The 21,288-nt window shown below is 40.6% G+C and overlaps 1 protein-coding gene across 11 annotated transcripts; it reads right to left on the minus strand.

The window, feature by feature from the left end:
* Positions 1-2,692: 2,692 nt before the first annotated feature.
* Positions 2,693-20,828, minus strand: nfyc (nuclear transcription factor Y, gamma). 11 transcript variants are annotated; one of them, XM_079484831.1, is made up of 11 exons: positions 20,673-20,797; positions 12,229-12,335; positions 11,936-12,007; positions 9,939-10,052; positions 8,345-8,440; positions 7,297-7,470; positions 5,889-5,960; positions 4,720-4,887; positions 4,452-4,559; positions 4,233-4,292; positions 2,693-4,047 (listed from the first exon to the last, which is right to left on the minus strand). In XM_079484831.1, the coding sequence occupies exons 2-11, from the start codon at positions 12,325-12,327 to the stop codon at positions 3,925-3,927; spliced, it is 1,086 nt and encodes a 361-aa protein (XP_079340957.1). In that variant the 5' UTR covers positions 12,328-12,335; positions 20,673-20,797; the 3' UTR covers positions 2,693-3,924. The 11 variants fall into 11 exon arrangements, with proteins under 11 accessions (XP_079340957.1, XP_079340965.1, XP_079340958.1 ...); XM_079484836.1 differs by having other exon boundaries at positions 2,813-4,047; positions 11,936-12,004; positions 20,673-20,828; XM_079484834.1 differs by lacking the exon at positions 20,673-20,797 and adding an exon at positions 17,859-18,844 and having other exon boundaries at positions 2,822-4,047.
* Positions 20,829-21,288: the final 460 nt, after the last annotated feature.

The following is a 21,288-nucleotide window of genomic DNA, read 5'->3' on the forward strand; positions in this document are numbered from 1 at the left end:
TATTTCTTTAGCTTGTTATCAGAAATAACCTACAGGGACTCTATTCTTTGCAGATGTGTACCGGAAGTTAATAAACAATAAAATACAACAAATAGTTTATTAAATACAATTAATATAAAGTAACATGTTAATATAAATTACGATCAATATAAATCAAATCAAATATAAATAGTTAAATTATTAGCCACTAGCCAGCCCGATCAACAAACACAGACTGAAAGTTTACTTCGGGCCATGTCCGATGAAATATCTACGTAAATATGATCCTAGTATTTGAATTCTGTAAATCTAAAAAATGTTGTTAGTAAATGAAAGTAAAGGGTAAGACATTTTCCTTATTTCGAAATCAGTGTTGACATTTTTTTTACACAAAACTGACATTTAACTAAGGAAACGTTTTTGCAAAGCCATGTGATTTTCTGTCTTCTGCTTGAATAAGCAGTGAATAAACGATGACAAATGTTATTTTTGGGGTAAACCATCACAGAAGCAGGACAGGCAGTGGTCAGAATTCTTATTCAAATAAAATCCCTCCCCTAAACAAACAATTAAGAGCTAAAAAACAATTTATTCCAAATCCATGACTTCCTTTTCCAAAATGATGTCAGCACTCATAGAGCAGACCAGGGGTTGAAACAGTGGCCCGGTTATATCTTCTGCTAAGCAAGACGGGCTGGTGTGTTTCCAAAACTTTGAATGAAAGAAACCTTTTGAAAGACCTGTGAGGGTTGAGCGAGTTCGGTAGACACCGTATTCCCACCCAGAGAAAAGGTCTTTTGTACGTAATCTTCCTACGTAACCTACCGAAGAGCACATCCTTATCCACCTTATGTCTCAAACATTGATCGCACAGACAGGGAGCACCACAATCCCACGTATTTGATGTCTGATAAAAATGCTGTTCATTTGTTCATACCCTCACGTGTCAATTCGTGGCAGTCGGACTCAACCTCAATCCCCCTGACACTACTGCTTTTAAAAGCATGACTGCAGTCCTATGTCTACTAGAGCTGACCGGTGCTGTTCTACTCTCTCAGACCAGAACAATCCATAAGGGGACAGTTTTCAAAGGCTTTGAACAAATAGGTCAGTCATTTACAGATTGTAGAACTTGCAAGAACAGTAAAAACGCCTTAAACTAATCCTCACCAGAATTCAGCGCTAGTGAGTTTCCGGTACAAGGTGCAACACTTTAATCCAACAGATTTCCAATTGAATTGACTAAAAGGAAAGTAAATGACAATTTTTGAATTGACAACGCAATACTTAAAATCATCAAAACTCATAACTTAATGAAAGAATACGAACATCACGTTTCAGAAGTTAAAAATAAATCTTATACAATAATTTGCAATCTTCTTAACTTTAATGTTTTTAACTTATTTTATAATCATATTTGTGGAGCTCACAGAGGTCCATTACACAAGCTACTGAACATCCAGTACAGCTAGATAGGGGAAATAGATATGAGACTAATAAAGAAAGTGTATTATACCTATTATTATAAGGTACTCACAATAATAATACTTTTTAGTGAGAACAGCAAACACTTTCAAAACTAAAGTCTGATCTTCCGGGTTTCCCATTTGACGATGAGGTATCTTATCTAATAACACAATGTGGCAAACAGCTTTTCTGCATGCCATAAGGTGACACCCAACAATTTAAAAAAGCAGTGCCGTGTCAGTGTGTTACATCAAATGAGTTATATGGTTATGGTGGTGTTACATGAAATCTCTCATGACCAGTCTCCAATAATCTTTCAGATGAACTAAGAAAACGCAACAGCCAAGACAAACACAGTTAATAAATCCAAGTCATGCTGGGATTAGGCACAAATATTTCCCATTTTAGGAACCGATCCACATTCATTTATGCAGTATTTGTTCAAAGCACAAGACGATCAAACACGTCCACAACTGAATTGCTGGTCTAACACCATTTTCAGAAAGTGTGGGTCTATTTGTGCATTAGGCAGTCTAGATCGACTTCACCCCCAAAATAATAAACCCATCATTATTTCCCTTATGTCGTCACAAACTCAAATGACGATGTCTCTTATGTGGTATAACACACATCATCCTGCTGGTCTCTATTGCAGTTGACCCCCAAAATGAAATTAAAAGCAGAGTTAAGTATTGTGACAGTGACCAAAACGAAATAGTTGGGTCTTATGAAGACATATAGGTTACCAGACTTTAATGGTCGTTCACTTCCGGTGCAGGGTACCTGATGCTACATACAGGGTACATATAGGGTGCATTTTCATGATGAGTTTCTGGCCATAAGAAAGGCTGTTTTAGGGTCAGTGGTTGCATATGGACCCTTTGATTAAATATTGGATAAATACTTACAAATAAATGCTAAACGTAAACTTGTTATCGTTAATGTATAATATAATATAAAATACCTTAAACATATAATAAAATAAGATTTATGATACTACTGGATCTGATGTGAATCCATTTTTTCTGTTCTCTACCAATTACGTTACGTCTTCCTTTGGAGATTTAGGCCGGATAAGAAACACAGCCTGACCTTTGCAGTCAGTGGCAAACTCGTGACTCCAGTTTTGTTCTTTAATCCAAAACCATTCAACACTGAACGGAAAAATTCAAGCTAGTTTATGCAAATCTGATATACGCTGGAGCAAACGCGGAGACTAACTCCACTAAATGAACAGTAAACTGCCCACAAAAGAGCTAATTTTACGAGTTAAAAATGTCGCCATCGTGTGGTCAAAAACAATAAGTGCTCAATACACAACCATAATAATTTCAGACTATACATTCATATTTCATCAGTACTGTCACGTGGTTCTGGCACAATTTAATACAAGGTTAATTTTTTGGATTTTTTATTTTTTTCACAAACCAAGGTCTGTTTACAAAAAGAACAAAAAATAAAATATGTACCTACGTATTGCATATCATGCTGGCAGTCATAACTACATGCAAAACATGACCAACAATAATAATATCAACAATGAAAAACAGAAGGGCAGTTTAAAAAAAGTTACAACTGGTATTAAAAATGTGTTTATATAAAAGGATTTGTTCAATTAATGTGTTGTTTTTACAAGTGGGTAACAGTGGAGAATTTCTATTGCTTGGGGCAGAATGGTTCTCTTTGAATCTGGTCCGAAAAGACACCCAGGAAAAGCACATTGAATACCTACACACATTCACACGAGCTCACACACACTGGACCATTTTGCATGTAGAAAACCCAACAACAAGAAGCCCTTTAACAAATACAATGTTATCAAATTTCAAAACTATACAAGATACTACAACTTAACTAATACAATTACTAGGGAATTACAAACTACGGAGACTTGTGTGCAGGATGTGCAGATTATGGCTTTTTTAAATCAAGTTTAGAAGTCTACACATCATGAGATGGCATGATCTGTCAAAATGGATGAGGGCTCAAAAAAAAAGGTTTATTTCTTCCTCTAAAGACCACTGCACATGCCCCACAGTTGAAACGAGCCCTCCTACAGGTTTCACAAGTCTCACCGTATGACTACAAAGGAACAAATCCAAAAATCATAATCTACCCATATCCATATCTACGAAACATATTCTGTACACTGCGAGGAAGACAGTGGGTTCAAATACACTTAAGCCTTATTGCAGTAGACCTAAACACAGAGTGAGAGTTCTGCCACGACACATTGATTCTTCTATTACTCAGTACTGTAGTAAACAGACCAGAATAACAAAGCTAACAGCAATACGTGTAGTTAGGACGATACTCAAATTATTTTTACAAAAAGTTTTAGACCAATTGATGAATCAAAGTCTGACTTGATGAAAATATTACAGAAGTGCAAAGACGTGGTTGAGCTCCTCTTCACTGTGTATGGTGCTTAGTGGTGTCAAGAGCTCCATGAGCGAGCTCTGAAGAGGGTCTACGGCCTCAGTCCGTGCTGACCTGTGCAGTGACCTGGCCGTCAGCTGTCTGGTTGGTGGACTGAATGAACATGGGCTGGCTCAGCTCCTGACCCGCAGGCATCGTCACCTGCTGGATCTGATACAACTGCTGTAGGATAACAGAAAGTGAGGGAAAACCCATGTAACAGATATTTTTGAATGATTTAAACTGTTGTTTGGTTGATTTAGTTACTGTGCATGTAAGAAAAGCATAACAGAAATGCATGTGATCTAAGAAAAGCATAACAGAAATGCACGTGGGCAAGAGGTAAATGAAATCACTTGTGCCTTTACCTGCCCATCAGTGAACTGGTTGAACTGCTGTTGACCCTGTTGTACTTCTGTCTGTGTAATCTAAAAAAAAAAAAAATGATTTTCATTAAATCAGAGACGTTTTGCTTTAACCGTTTACGTTTATCCATAATTGCTTTGTCAATGGTCTACACTTTCAGGGAGAAAACATCAGCCTACATGATGAACCTTTGATGTTTACTTGAAAGTTTTCATCCTTACCTGCTGAGCGTTTGTTGCAAGCGTCTGTATTTGTCCTTGAACAACCTGTGTTCCTGAGACTGGCTGAGCTAAGCGAATGTACTGCAGCTGGCCAGTGTTTAGCTGCACCTGCAAGACACCACAAGGGGGCGGTGATGAGCAGAAATGTTTATTTCTTACTTTAAAGTCGGGTTGTCCTTTAATGTCACCAGATTCCCCAAACCTTAATTCTAGCCCCGATTATAAACCGATGAAATAATAATCTGAGCAAACGATAAGAAGTTCTTACTGGAATCTGCTGAATCTCTCCCGTGTTGGTGATGATCTGTTGCATGACCTGCATGGTCTGTCCAGCTGACTGTGCATTCTGCGCTTGAGCCTGCGCCTGTCCCTGCGCAGAGGCCTGCACAATCTGCACCTGCTGGCCTTCGCCCACCTGCATGGTCACTGGAGCACTCTGAAATAGAAACATCAAAGACATGAGGGGGGAACATCACCTTCACGCTTCTATCAGTGTTTTTATCTTGTGCTTCCTCCTTTCAAGTTCAGAAAGTAAGCTGGATTCAAAAGGCCAACAGCCATCACGTCTAACGCTGTGCCGTGGCCTGGGAATGACTCCAAAGGAAAGTGAAACTGAAGAAGTGTACGGGAAAGAAGAGAGATGCAGGACTGTGACCTCGGGCCTGTGGCTTTGAGCAGAGCTGACTGTGGAGGTGCGACAGATGATCTCTCCTCTTTAGGAGCTGACACCCGATAGCAGGAACAATTTATTAAGCAGGACAGAGATGTGCAGTGATCTCATGCAGCACGGCGGATATGAACAGCAGTGTTGCTCTGTGCTTCTTTTTTGACCTCAACCTTACATGACTTTTGCGGAGTTCCAAACACCTTGGAATTAGATATTACCCACCTCAACCTGGAAATCATTTCTAGAATAGCGTTTTAATGTTAATACTTTTAATGCGCCAACAAATATTTGTAATTTGACTAAATCTAGACGATATTTTCTAGGTTTGAAGTGGGAAATATCCTAAATCCAAGGTGTATGGAATGCAGCATTTATAGCACCTTTACATTTATAGAATATATTTTTATGAGAAAGCATAAGTGCCTGCCATAGATCAATTTGTTCTGCCATAGTTTCAAAACGAACAAAACCATTTTTATAGGCTACTTCTCATAACAACATATCGTTCTATTGTCTGTTTCCCATATTGATTTATTCGTCGCAGCCATCCACACTATCAACACTGGCACTTAAATTAGTGATGCATTACAATACATCCCGCTAAGGGGCGTTTCCATTTGTAATGTATAGCAAACCCAGTATAGCACAAGCCCACAATGGGAATTTTTCACTTTTGTTTCTATGCATTATGGTGTTATTCAAATGTCATAAAGAGCCTGTGAAAAGCTTTGCGCCTTAAACAAGGACTTCAGGGGGTTTGGTGTGTTTACCGTGATGGGGGTCGCCTGTGATTGAGCAACCTGTACCTGCTGCAGCTGCTGCATGGTGGTTCCCTGCAACACCTGAGGAAGAGGACATGTTGCAAGAGAGACAGAGGCAAAGAAAGAGTGAGAGAACTTAAACACAAGCAAGCACATGCAAAGCGCATACTTCAACTTTACACACGAAGCAACAAAAAAAGTGTATTGCGCTGCATTAGAAAGCAATGAAAGATTAAATTAATAAAAGAGAGTGATGTGTTCAAATATGAAGGGACTTCATAAAGTCAAAATGTGTAGAGCAAATATTGTAAAAAATAATGCTCAACTCAAAGATTTTCTTCACAAAGAGCTCCAAATATAGCAATGTTGTTTGAAAGAAAGATGGAAATGTAAAAAACATTTTGGATGCAAAAACAATATTCAAGACATCTAAACATTTTCAGATACAGTAAAAAATTCTTAATTCTTAAAAAATGTAATCAAAATGTTTCACTATACGACATTTGTATCAGATTTTTTGTTAACAGGCCTGAACAGAAGCAAAGCTGAAACAGCAGATATAAAGCTGTGTGTTATAGCAGACAAGTGAAAGCTGTGCTGTGAAATGTTAATGACGGAGCTGATGGAAGTGGTGCATTCTGGGTAATTGCCTTCACAGCTGCGCCAAGCAATGAACAGGTAATGAAGTGAAGCTAAACACACTCTGTCCTCAGGTATGAAGATGAAACACCCATTAAAAATCTATTTGACTTAAAGGGTAAGAAGAGAGATCATGAAGGACCAGGTAACTGCACGTTATTCAAGTGTTTAAAAATTAATATAAATATTAAAACAATAAAAATTCAAATATATTATATATTTGTCCCGGGTGCCTTTTTAAAGTGACTGCAGCAGATCTTTGCCAACATCTGACAGGTCAGCAAATCGCGATTTGCTGAAGCAGCACTGATCCTCAGCGAGAGAATGAGGTCCACCACAGATATAAAAAAATGAGGAATACGAGGAAGACCAGCCTCAGACTGGACAAGGGAGAGAGGAGACAAAACATCATGCAAAAACAGAGACAAACTGAAGCCACAGACAGGTGAAGAGAAAGTGAATTAAAGAGGAAAGAGAGGAGAGGGCCGTAGGGTTTACACAGGAATGATATTACACGAGAGACTCGACTCTCTGTGTTCACCCGATAGCAATGCGTGAATGACACCCTCTAAACTTTCAACCTTCACCAATCATGTTTCAAATGATTCTGTAATGGGCTGATCAAAATAAGACGGGCTCAAGTGTGTCGTGTGAGAGCAGGTCCGATAAAGTTTCAACCAAACTGTAGTATAATACACACTAGGGTGATTCCAAGGACAAACTTTAAGAAAGTGGTCGTCCTATGCTCTGAATATTTTTCTTGGTGTGTGGAGATTACCTGGCCTTGCTGAGGCTGAGCGATGATAATCTGGCCTGGTTGTAGTGTGGTGGTGGGAGCAGACACATGCTGGCCCTGCTGCTGACCCTGGACCTGAACAGCGCTGGGCTGTTGTGCCAAAGTGAAGTAATACTGGACTGGCTCTGTCGGGGCAACCGACTGGCGTACTTCCTCCTACACACAGAGACCATTTGAAATCGACATACAGTAGACCTTGCAAAATTGCATACTTAGGAATTTAAAAGTGCATTCGTAAACGCAGAAAAGTACGCACTAACAAACATGAAGCCTATCTTTTGGTTACATCTCCATGAATTATTTTAGATCTGTAACACTAGAAGCTAAATAACTTATAGGATAAATAACTTATAGGCAAAGCAAGACCCAGTAATGCAATCTTCTAGCAGAAACAAAAACGAGACCGTCTGTAGACCGCACGCTAAACTCAACCGCAGCGTAATTGCATGCAATAATCTGAGCTATTCCAACACGCAAATAACAGTAATACCTTAACATATGCTATAAGTGCATTTTAAATATTTCACCTCAAAGCATTCAGATGACACATCTGTGACAAAGAGAGTAAACACCCCTCTCCCAGCTCGCTGATATCACAGCTGAGAGTGTAGGATGTTTACACACCTGATCACACATACTCTAAAGCCTTTGGATCAAATAAAGACATGAGTTTAGCTGAGCCAGGGTAGCGCAGAAATGTGGTCCGCAACACATGTATTCATTTATTTTATAAAATCAACTACTTAAGAAGAAAAAGAAGATATTTCTAGGATTGTTTATGGATTGTTGTAAACCGAATTGTGAATAACTACAATGCTTGTTGTGCAGTGATATGATGACGTTCAGGGAAAGCCGAGTGCTGCAAACATCCGACTGAAAGCCTTCACTGACCCTACACCCAGCTTCCAGTCAAGGATGTTTACAGCGCCCCTATGCTTCCAGAATCAACACAATGTTAAAACATTGAAATGCTGGTCAGTTTTGACAGCATGAAGCTCCTGACTCAATAAACATCTTCTCTTTTCCACACCTGTCGCTTTGGAGGCTTGAGGTCATCCCGTGGGACAATATCGATGAGGAAGTCGAACTGGTCGAACTTAGTGATGGCCATGGCGATGTCATTTCTCTGAAAAACAGAATGAAAACCAAATAAAGGTCAACTATAGCAAATGATCACACAATCCATAATATAATAAAAACTTTTTTCAACATCTTTAAAATAATATACAAGAGTGCAGTACTATCAAAAATGAAGAATAATACTTAACAGGACACAATAAGTTCTTATTTTCTTCATTTATACGTGTTTTAATAAACAGAGAGAACCATCACACACAACAGCACTTCTAGTGGTTTTTCCACAGGATATTGGCTGCAAAGACCACCCATTGTCACCCCTCAGATCCATGGCTATTCTTAGCACCGTGATTAATATCTGGTGGTGAAGGGTCACATCCATGCAGTTGTTCCATTGACAACTGTTGTCGTGGCGACAACGGCTGGCGTGATGCCTTCACAATGGAACCGAGGGCCAGCTGCACGCTCGCAGGCTGAGCCGTAATACAATCTACATATTAAAGACGTGGTCCACCAGTCATTATGGCTTTGTTCGGTGACAAAAACACGATGTCACAAAGGCTGTGCTGACATGGGTTGCTATTGAGCTTAGATAAGATGACAATATTTAGCTTATAACGTTGTTTAAAGAAACAGCTTTGTTGAAATATCACTCTAAAGATTTGTATATACCATGTGTGTGTTTGTCTCTGAGGGAACACTGGGTATCATTAAGGGTTCAGGACAGTTTTTTGACAGCCCAGGGAGGCTGCAAGTAAGTGGGTCATGAGAGATGTACTTTTAGACTCTATATGCTAGAGCGGAACAGAGAAAAGCCCTGGGGGGGGCGGCTCTTACCATAAACAGACAAGCCGTGTCATGGCTTCAGAACACATGTAAAACCAGGAGAAACTATAGTTTTGGTGTAATGTTTTGGACCCATTAGATTAGATTTAACTTTATTGTCATTACACATGTACAAGTACAGGGCAACGAAATGTAGTTTTGTCTAACCAGAAGTGCAATAGCAGCAAGTGCAGGATATACAGTGGTTGCATAAGTGCAGGAAAAAACTGTATTATGAAGTAATAAAAAATATATATTTCTAGGAATGTTTATGGATTGCAAGAGGACCCGTGGTGTGTGTAAATAGAAATAGCTCATTCTTTGGTATTACAAACACAAAGCATTTAGTAGCTTTAAGCATATGCAGATTTTTGGGCAAGCAAATACAAATTGATCCCATCTTCCAAAACTTTTGTTTTTTTTTCTTACTTGCTATTTATATCAACTTAGCAAGTTAATGATAACAGATTTTTTTAAATGCGGCATCGGGCCTTGAATCATGTAATACGAAATGACAGGGGAAGAATCTGGGTGAGACCGTAAAGCCCGATTTAAACAAGTCGTCCCCACCAAACAATGTGACTGAGCTTGTGTATTACCCACCAGGTCACATCTGAAAACATTTCTGCCTGTCTTAGTTCAATTTCAATACAAGAGATGTGTTTATCTGAGCTTGGATACAGCAAGCGGTCAAAGGGGAACACAGATGGACGTGTACTGACCTGCAGTGTACGACGCTTGTTGTCTTCAGTATGGATCCAGGCTCTTAGAGTGAGCTCTGTAATGAAGATCTGTGCTGCTTTGGCAAATAACACTGGTGCCTCAGCACTGATCATCTGTGGAGGGTTAACAAAATCAATCATAAGGAGGAAATGAACAAATGACAACAGCCAATCGCAAAGAAAACCCTATCCACATCTACAAGTCTTTAAGCAATGTGGAGATTTTAGTGGCATCTAGTGGTGAGGCTGCGAATGGTAACCAACGGCTCAAGCCACCCCTCCATTTCAAAGCACTACGGCGGCTGACACAGGTCAAAAGATGTCATTGTGTTTTTGCTTCTTTGCCAAAGGAGACAACGTATTTATGCGCTCCGTAAAGCAGTTTGTCCGCTTAGGGCTACTGTAGAAACAGTATGGAGAATTCCATGCAAGGGGACCCGCGGTGCAGGTTAATAGAAATAGGTCATTCTTTGGTAATACAAACACAGCGCTTCATTATTTAAGGTCTTAATACACCTCTATATACATTGTCATGTGTATTACATTACATTTCTGTCAAAAATCCTCCAAACAAATGACATACTATTTTATCAGTACTTTCAAGTATCAAATAAAACAAATGTGAATTTACAAATCAACATATCATGCCTTATTCACACTGGCTTGATTTTTTAATTGATGTTGTGACAATGCATTCTGGGACTTCCTTCTATTAAGGATTTATGCAATATCAAATAACCTTTCAATTAAGGTAATTTGTAACACCCTTCACGGCATGATCATGTTCTGAAAGAGATGCACACATGCATAATGTTATAAAATGTCGCCAAGATCTGATCAAGGGTCCTGCCCATGTCTCCGCTCTTGAGCCTAATTGCATTGATTTTTCTCACTATAAGCTGGAAGTATAACCCTGACTGACCTGATGCCCTCTTCCCACATCATGTGGGAAGATCATGCTCTGTGCATCACAATATCTTTGTACTTTGCAACTGAACACAAAGAAGGAAGATGGCTGCCTGTATTAAGGTTAATCCAGCTAATTTAAGGATTAGTAGAACAAGCGAGGGTTAAACTGTCTAGCAAATAAACAACACTGAACGTGCATCGGTCAATGTGTGCCAATACTGTTCATCTTGGCTCTGTTGCATTGACCTATAACTCTTCATTTGAACTTGATGGTTTGGAAATATGCATGTTCTTAAAGTTTTCAAAAATGATGTTGGCAGAAACATGTAAATATTGGCAGTGCATGTAACAGAGCTTGTTTTTAGAAAGGTTTTTTCTTTTCTAAGAAAATCAGGCTTTTTCACAGAAAGTGGCCAGATGACTCTAAGCTGGGTCGAGTAATTTCTCTATTCCTGTGCTCCAGACATTTTAAATGACTGTTTTTGTCAAGGTTCAAATTAGGGCAACTGAATCCACAGAAAACATTAACTTCTAGAGAAGCCCCAAATATTATTTAGCATTGGTTTTAAAAATGTGCATTTGGGGATTTTGAAGCCTCAACAAGCAGCAACAAAAGCCAACTCACAAGACGACCCTGTCAATAATGCCAGACTGGGAGATGTTTTGGAAGTGAATTGATCATATTTTAATAAACTAAATGTGTCTGTTGGAAATACAATGTTACAATTACATAAAAATAAGCTGGTAATCGAACAGCGCAGGGACCTGTTCACTTCTTTTGTATGGCTACAAAACCATGCAAGTGAATGGGTGCCAGTTAACAATTTCTTTTAATATTTTCTTTTGTGTTCTGCAGAAGAAAGAAATCCAAACAGGTTTGAAATGACAACAGGGTGAGTAAATGAAGACAGAACTTTCCATTTTGAGTGAACTGTCAATTTAACTCTGCTAACTTTTGCATCAGCAAGCACGACTAATGATCTACCCAATTTGACCCAGCAAATAAACACTGGTTGCTCTCTCGAGACTCGAACACAGGAAGTGTGTTGCCATCAGTGATTGTGTTGATTCAGCTCGCCGCCTCTTACCTTCACATCCTCATCCAGTTTCATAATTTTCTTGATGCGAGCAAGAGGAAGCTCTTGCACTCGGAAATCCTTCTGAAACAGAGCGGGACTGTGTTAGCGAACTCACAGTAACATTTATGACTCCTAGTAACAGAGAAAGCAAACTAAATAGGTGACTGCATTGTTCCAATTATGACTTAGTCTGTTTGTTTTGGAGAGGCCGCGTCTAGACTGTGTCTGAGTGCCAATGTGTACAAATGAGAGCACTTGTGAATGTATCTGTCTAGATGAAAAAAAGTAAGAGTAACCCATACCACAGTTAGATTCTTGATCTCTTCCATGACCCTGGGCCAAAAGGACTGTAGACTCTGCTGGGCATCGCTACCCCCGGCTCCAAAAGAGTCTGCGGACATCTCCAGATCTGGAAAGATAGAAAACAGTTACTGATCCCATACAAGTCTCACAATCAGTTTAGAAATCACTGAGAAAATAAACCACACCATGCTCTCTTTAGCTAGACTTGAGTTCACTCGATTCATTTTGCATGACAGCCTGTACGTCACCGCAGTAATGGGCCGTGGGCAAATCAGTCAAACTGGCCATGTGTAAACCAAGCCTGGGGTCCATGTTAAAAACCTGGAGAACAAAGCGCAGACGAACTCCAAACATTCCCCGTACCAAGGACCTGAAGACTGGACTGCACCACTGTTTTGTATGAAAGTGCCATCCTGACAGAGCTGCTCGGCACTGACTCAACACACACGGCAAGCAGAAAGTAATTCAAATGGAAAACGCGGAAGGCTTTGACTGTCACTGCATGGACTCCATGAGTGAATCTGGCGGGTTACTATGGCATGTTAAGAATTCTGCTGTGTATTGCAGCCAGCCTGCCTCAGCTTGTGTTGTCGTAGACGCTACATAGCACATCTCTCTCTCCCTTTGGAAGAAAACACAGGGCCAAAAATAGCAGGGTGGGGTGCCATAGAGGCAGGAGAGAGACGGTAAAAAGTACTTATGCATTTCAGCCATAATCCAATAACAGGACAAAGTGCCAAAGGCTTAATGGAGGCGGTGCAGTCAGACTGCTGAGCACACTCACTATGTGGGTCAAACGGAGGAGCGACACAGCATAACATGCAAGATTACTGGAGGAGACATGTGATGAGTTTTATACTTATTTTTGGAGCATTTGAATTGTTATGTTGCCCCCACAACCCCATTATAGTACAATTCAAGTGTTTTTTGGCCTCCACAACAATAATCGATAGCATTTAAGGCGCCGTTTTTGATTTACAGCGGCCACTAGCGTTGTATTATAGATTTGCAATGAATCTCTCATTGCAACACGGCGGTGGCCACCACAGTACAAAAAGATGTCATCGGCTGCGACAGCGCGTCTTCTCATGTTGATGCAGGGAAGAGATCATGCGGGCAATAGAAAAACTGTAGAAAGAGCAATGTCTTTTTTTATTACATAGACTAAAAGGTCTGTGGATTTTAAGTATAAAAAAAGGGTGATAGTCAGGCATGACCTCGGACCTGCAATAATATTTTTAAGATTTTCCGGCATAGACGAGTTAGGACCCCCCGTACTAAGGCTTTTAGGAGATACTCATATCTCTCCTAGTACCTCCTCATTTTTTTAGTACCATCTCGGTTGAGGCTCCAAGCCTACTGTACCGATACCAAAATGTGACGTGTTTACACACAGATCACTGATTGGGCAGAGAGAATTACCAGCGTCATTGGATTTGCAACAAATGAATATGACGATATTGTTTAACAGGAACCGCTGTAATATTGTACTTGTCCAGATACTGGAGAAAGAGAGAGCGCGTTGGCTCTAAAACTGGACAGAGAGCATTTTACTCTTTTACTCAATGTAAATATATTTACAGTTAATCCACGGGTCACATGCGCTCGAACCATAGAGCACGATTCGTAAGGTTCACGTATCATCTGTGATCCGTTTTACCACTATACAGCTGGGGCGAGGAAACGCGCGTTGTAGAATTGTTTGTCTGTTTATGGCTGCAGTACCAAACATGGAGGCGAATTCAATGTAGCTCTGTATGTATATATAATAGCTTATTCTATGGTATTAAAAACATAACGGTTCATTAAGTAAGGTCTTTATATACCTCTGAAGTAGCAGCTTTTTGTATATTATATTGCATTTCTGTCAATAGATCCTCTTAAAACCCTTTATTGTTCCTTTCAAGCACAATACCAGTCACATGATTGTAGATGAGCTTGTGTCAGGATTGAGCGAGGCCGTCGAGTAGTCGACTGTCAAATTCATCACGCGTGTGTGCGGGGAAACTAAAATAAGAAAAACACTTGAGGTCATCATTCTATGTGCTGCTGAGAGGCGACGGCATCAGGTGTTGATCTTGTGACAATCTCCCGTGGTACATCTGTGAACGTGGATGTGCCAGGGCTGGCCTGATAAGAAACGATCATTTAACGTCTCAAGCAAGACCATTAAGAAAAGTAGCTGGCTAATTACCAGGCGATAACAGCAGCAATTACTGTCACGGACCTGGGAAATCGTGAGGCGAATAAGATAACACTTCATTGAAGGAGACATAAATAGGTTAAATCGAGGCTCGCTTAGACCAGCTGCTTCTGAGTAAGAGCTATTTTTGACTCTTTTAAACAGATCCGAGTTGCAAAAAGACGGGGGGAGCTCAGCATTGTGGTTTGCATCCCTGTTCCTTTGAGGTCAGTTGAATGTTTCGTATTACATCATTGCAACATAAGCAAATAAGGCAATATTTATGATTTAGGGGGTTCTTAACTGCAAAGATTATCACATGACACTAAGCATTAACCGTTAACTATCTGTTGGAAACAAAAAGCGAAGCTCTGTGCACGTTCGACTCCGTTTACACAAGTCCTTATCGTCCTTCAGTAAGTCAATAGCGGTGTTGGATTTCTCCTGATCTGTTCGGGTTGCTTCAAAAGCAACGACCGCTGGTGCTCTCGGAAAGTCAATGCCGCTAGCAGAGGCTGAATCAGCAAGAACATGCCAGCGCTGCCAGGCTCTGCTTTCGCTGTGCAGGAGGACTGCAGTACCTCGGCAGAGGACACTGGGTGATCGAAGACGGCTGTTTACAAAGACCTGAGAAATCATCCACTGCCGTCTTCACAACACAAAGAATTCTGCAAGTTAGCCGAATCTTCCAGAGGAGTTGAGGGAAACTGAGGGAAAGTGTGGCCTGGAGGAAGAGACTTCTACAGTGACGCAAACAGAACAAATGTATTATTCAGAATGGCAGGACAATTCCATTTTAAATTTTTGTTTGGTCTGTGTGGTTTGTGAAATGGATCCCAAAATAAAAAGCGACATCAATCTCTTCCTCATGCTGGAAAGATTAAATTAAAATAAACACCTGGGTTTGTGATTGTTACCTCCCCTCACCCTACAGTCACTCTATGGTACTTGGTTGACTTGCGATCTACGCTTCTTTTCAGACCCTTAGCTCCACTTTAAAATGACAATTTTTAAAGAGCAGTTAAAATGTCAGTACTAAAAAAGCTACAAAACAATAAGACAAATTTTAAAGTTAACCCTTTCCACTCCGTGAGCGCTGTTTCTCCTGCCAAAGACGCGTTTCATATAAAGACCTGCAGACACCCATAGCAGGTACATTTTTTTACAATTTTTACTGTAACGCTTAAGTAAGCGATAATGCATTAGAAGCCTAATTACGTTTTTTTTCCCTGTCAGTCAGTTTACTGTTTGCTATTTAGGTTTGTGACAGATTATAAACCTTAACGTCTTGCATCTACATTTGGGATTAATGATATTAATGAAATGAATAGCATTAATAATCAGCATGTAATGAGCAGTTCATAATAAATCATGTTTTAATCCGAGATTATTTAGAATCAGTTCTAATATGACCAGCATTAATGCTACTAGTTAGTAACTTAAGTACTTCTGCTAATGAAAAATTAATTTCAGTTGTTTTTATAATATTAAAATAGCCCACTAGAACTTCGGTTTAGCACAAGGGCCAACAACACATTTTCTCCCAGTTCCCAGGACTTCTTTTTCACACATACTGTGGGTCTCAGAATATCAAATAAATGGCCTAATAAAACATTAGATATTAACTTTTTATTTACAGATTCGACTGGGCTCAATTGATTGAATATTTTAAAAATAAATAAATTATATTTATTCAAAATATTGTAGTTCGGTATATATAACACAAAGAAAAACCTATTTTGCATGATCTGTGTGTCTTCCAGAAAGGTCACCTTTAGCACATCTGTCAAGCTACATTCTGAACTTATTAACAACCCAAACATCCACACAGTAAAGACAGCCGGAAAAACAGAAAGCCCGCCGCGGTAACTAGTTAATCATCAACTGGAACCCAACAAAATCCAGCCATGCACCCAGCAATGAATTACAAATTAACCAACAAATAATGTGCTTGTTTTGCATTTTAAAACTGGGAACGGACCACACTGCACACTGTCTAATCTCGCGATCAATCATTTCAAAGTTGCCCTTGGTCCGGCCCTACGTCAACTCCAGGAAACTGCCCTGAACTCTCAAGGTCACTCAGCAGCAGGCGGAGAGAAAAACAGCGAAGCGGGTGAGGGTTTGGGGTATACTTAATCACAAAAAATTCCAAGAAAACAGGAGAGAGGGAAAAACAGGACTGGTTTGTCTACTTTTCACTGCAGGTACTTGTTGACCCACCAATAATCCCTTCAGTGACTGGAACGATGCCGTCCCTAGAGAATCTAACAGTGAACAGTCAACCTCTTATTTAAGGGATGCACTGTCCTCCTGGTCTCGCACTTTCCCCGCTGTCGGATCGAATGCAGGAGGCGCTCTCACATTCCTTTGACCTTCATCTGGCGACGGGCCCGTTAGCAACGGCAAGGTGCGATGACGTGCCGTTGCTAGCTTGGGCAACCTGGTAGCGTTGCAACTGTCAACTTTTTAAATGCTGCAATGACATTTCAAAATGCGTCTTGAAATGCGGAGACCGCGAGACTGGGTGAGAATAGCTAGCTTACAAAAACTGTTAGCCAGGTGTGACATTTTACCCTTGAACGTGTTGGTTTTCATTGACTGTTTATGGTTAACTGTGCCAACGGTGCAGCAAGGAGCTAAAATGCTATTCAAATCATAGGCAAACAACAAATCACAGTGAGACGCAGCAGTGAAGGCTATAACGCGGAGTTATTTTGAGTTCTCTTTCCCCAAAAACACCTTAATACTGTAACCAATTGATACTTTCTAATGGAGGGGGGACAAAAATAGGCGTTAAGCTGACAAGATTCCCATGGAGATGGCAGTCTGTTGAGCAACAAAATGAACTTGAAAAATCTGGTTTAAAACTCCAATTTATGCGAGCCAAAGTTTGTCACACAACTACATCCATACTGTCCTCTGCTCTGCTTCACTGTCAGAAAATTATAAACAAGCCTGAAACCCGGGCCTTGAAGGTGAACCAGGACTAGCGGTCCTATGCAGCCAGGGCCACAGCATCATCCATCCTACACGACTGATACCGTAACAAAGATTCATTGGACTTTTAAGAGGCCCAAAGTCAAAACAAGTTTGACATTTATTGAGGTGATATTTACAGCACGATCAAAATAGAGGTCAAACATAAAGGCGCGTGTAGTTCAACGAGGGAAAGTTCAAATTAAGTACACAATGATCGTCAATGTTTACATAGTGTCAAACGCTCAACGCGGGTGCAAAAAGGAGGCAGGGACTGATTCGATCTAAAACGAACAAGGGAGAAGACTAGCAAACACAAAGAAACACTCTGATTTCAAGCACGGGAAAAGTAGAGGACAAAAAGAGGAGGAGAAAAGCGCAGCGGAGGACAGAGGAAGCATCCCATTACTGCAGCGCGCGCGCGCGCGCAAGAGCTTTCTAGTCTGATTAGTCGCAAGTCACACTTACCCCGTGCCCATCGTGCTGCACTGTAGACGATGCAGGAGAAGCGGAGCACATAGCGAAACTCTCCGTGTCAGATACACAGAGAAGATGTCTTTAGTCCACCGGCACTATCCCAGGAGGAAACAAAAGGCTGTGCGGGACAGGCGATCCGCTGCTGTGTTCAAAGCCCCGAGCCGAGAGCGATCACCTACCGCCCCCCTTTTCGAGCCCTCCCCCTTCACTAGCCCATCTTGTTCGGCCACCCCTCCCCCTTTTCCTAAACACACAACCCCCTCCCATTCCTACCCTGTCCAAGTCCCCTGTAGCCGCACGGAGCCTGGAGTTGGCCTCTACCAGGCAACCCTAGTGTTTGTCTTTCAGCTGACCCCTGTCCCACAGCAAGTGACCGGAAAACAGACGGGAAAGTGAGGAAGAGATGGAGAAAAGGAGACAAAAGAAAAAGCAGAAACGAGAGAAGTTAGAAAGAGTGAGAGAGCAATGCAGAGGAATAGAACAAGTCGGGACAAAAATCTCCTGACTGCTTTCCCTTTAACATTCGACTGTAATCAATCTAGCTTGCTAAACGATACTCTCGACCCGCCCGTCCCTGACGCCCCGCCCACTTACGGGATTCCTCCAATGGGAACGAGCCGGTCTTTGCCGCTATAGGCTGAGGCTAGCTGTCCATAGGCTGTGTCATTCCCCCGTTCTTACCCTCCTGCACTCCGCCCCCTTTAACAGACGCTCAACTTCCTGTTTTAAGTTACCTTGAGCAGCAGGATAGGGGTCAGGGTATGAAAAGAACGAGAGAGAAAAAAATAGCCAGATAAAAAAGGAAAAAGTTACACAAAAGACGGAAAGAGAGTAAACGAGGGTCTCGGTGTGCAGGTCTTGGATGTCGGTGCCCTGCCGATCGTTTCCTCTACGGCTGCTAGACGGCGCTTGACGGAACAACTGACTTCTCAAACAACTGTCCCTTGCTTATTTACAATGTCAAATGAAATGTCTCTAACGCCCGCCCCTTGGAGAGGCGGAGTGGTCAGTTGTGCGGTGATGCAAATAAGATCCCGATCTGTGATTGGAAGAGAGCAGCCTCAAAGAGGATGCCGCATGCTATAGCCGCATGATTTAAAGTGGAAAGTCACACAGGTCAGATGTGCAGTCTCATTTGAGTGCATATACATGTGTACACTACGTCAATAATCTGTTAAAAATGAGAAAACGGCTCAATCAATAAAAGGAATAAACTAAATGTGTGAAATCAAATAGCTTAACCTCGAATGAACGTTTAAAGGCTAGGACAAACACAACATCATGTGACTGCAAATATCCAAGTTATGCATTGCATTATTAGTAGCGTGCAATTCTGACTCCTTGTTTACGAACTTTTCAGTTTTGGTTACCCGTACAAAAATGAATCCTACAAGATAAACGTGAAGAGGTTTTCAACACACATCTGGTCATTTTCACATCTGAAATGTAAGTGACAGGTGCATACAGGAAATAAGCCAGAACTCGATGCTCAAACATAGCAAAGATCTAATTATTATGTCGAGTCTATAACAAGGATTTTGAGAACATCAAAACCCCACAGTGTAATGATGAAGTCGAATACAGCACCACGTTATTCACATATTATGTTTGTGAAAGTTATTAAGGTGGCAGGTAAATTATTTACATTAAACATAGGAACAGCTTTCGTAAGTGCCATTAGGTTTCTTATAAAATCAAGGTCAATAATCAATGATTCTGCTGCTAACCTTGAACGTCTCCAGTGTTATGGCTGATGAATCATAGGTAACATAAATATGACACGAGCTCATCCCAATTGAACTTGCACCCAATTACGTAAATCAACGTATAGCAAATGCGGGTTAAATTCAATTTCACGATAATCAGAATTTAGTTTTTTCAGTCTTTATTCGTCATGGAGTAGAAGAACTCCGAAACTATAAGTCTGGTTATTTCTGCATTGAAAAGTATGAAGCCAAAAGCATCTTCGGCAAAATAAAATGCAATAGATTAAACCTCCTTAAAACGTCATATACACCAGCTGATTCATAGTATAACGTACATGACATTTCTACCACTGTTTCCAAAGTAGAATTCACGAATGAAGTCAAGAAAGCATTTGAACATGCTAACAGATAACACAAACACGCGGCGTGTGTGAAACTTCGTTGTAAATAATCCAGAAGTGACCAATATCATATTTTATTACGATTTCCCTTCCGAATGTCTGCCACCAGTAATATGATGTAGGCGGAAAACGACATTAAAAAGAACCGCGTAAATGCAAGAGACAGTGCTCGCTACGTTAGCAGGCCGCATTGACTGTGATCCCCAATAAATTAGAAACGGGTAAATAATGATCGTTTTAGAAGGCTTTAGAGCAAAGCCTTCTTAAATATTTGTACAGCGATGTAAAGACAGTCTAACCAATAAAGACTACGTTTGGATCTGTCCTTCAGACCAATCAAACCTCGGACTAGATTCCACCAATCAAGGTTTCTAAGGGTTCTGGTAGTTAAGAAACTGCCACCATTTGGGCTCAAAATGATACAACAAACCAATAGAAAACATTCACACCAGCGAGCCAAAATGGCGACTAATGTCCAACAGTTTCCTGACCGCCTCCATTCCCTTCCACTAGCCACCAATAAGCGCTTCAGAGAGCGAGGAGGGAAATGGCGCCTATGTTCATCCTCCAAAACAATCGTCCATTGGATGAAAACTTTTATTGGACCACGAGCTCTAAATGACCTCCGCTGGATCAAAACTTAGCGATAGATAACAAGCGAGCAACAGCACGTCAACGCATTAAATTATTATACTTACTTTATGTGACGAAATCGTAGTGTAGTCCGGTTCGATGTATTATTTAATTTATTTCAGGAACCAAGATGGCCGACGATTTGACAACCCTTTTTTCAAACCGGAAGAAGTGTTACGTCGACTGTGACGTTCTCGTAGATTAGCGCCGTAGAAGAATCCATAGACACAATAATGGAATATTGTCTTTTAAAGTCCGTTTACGCAGAATAAATGAGATGATTGGATATCCATTTATATTTTGTTATGGTTCAAACTGCCTTGGCTACTGTATTTTTTTATTATTATTTATATTTATTTTATTTTTGATCTCTTTTGAATTCTGAAAATAGCAAAGGCACATGCACTCACAAAAACACTGTCACAGTACCTTAGTTATGGTTTAGACCAGTGTTTCTCAAGCGGGGGTACGCGGATCCCTAGTGGACAGGTTGAACGCGTAAAGTCAAGTGCACGTCAGGGCAAGTTAGACCACAGGTATCGCACACCAGAGCTCAAAGTCCATATATAATATATATACACATTATATAATGGTTACTTATTAGGTGTTTATACTGTTGGAGATACTGAAAAGATTGTTTTGAATCTTTCATTTTCCTAATTTAGTGGAAACATGTTGTGC

The sequence above is a fragment of the Barbatula barbatula genome (genome assembly GCF_947034865.1).
Source record: "Barbatula barbatula genome assembly, chromosome: 21".
Taxonomy (NCBI): domain Eukaryota; kingdom Metazoa; phylum Chordata; class Actinopteri; order Cypriniformes; family Nemacheilidae; genus Barbatula; species Barbatula barbatula.

Bases quoted from the DNA above. Each gene is read 5' to 3' on its own strand.
- nfyc (XM_079484831.1), bottom strand. From the start codon at position 12,327: ATGTCCGCAGACTCTTTTGGAGCCGGGGGTAGCGATGCCCAGCAGAGT. The intron at 10,053-11,935 runs GTAAGAGGCGGC...AACCCTCCACAG, and splicing joins AACTGGATGAGGATGTGAAG to ATGATCAGTGCTGAGGCACC. The intron at 7,471-8,344 runs GTGTGGAAAAGA...CTCTGTGTGTAG, and splicing joins TCAAGCCTCCAAAGCGACAG to GAGGAAGTACGCCAGTCGGT.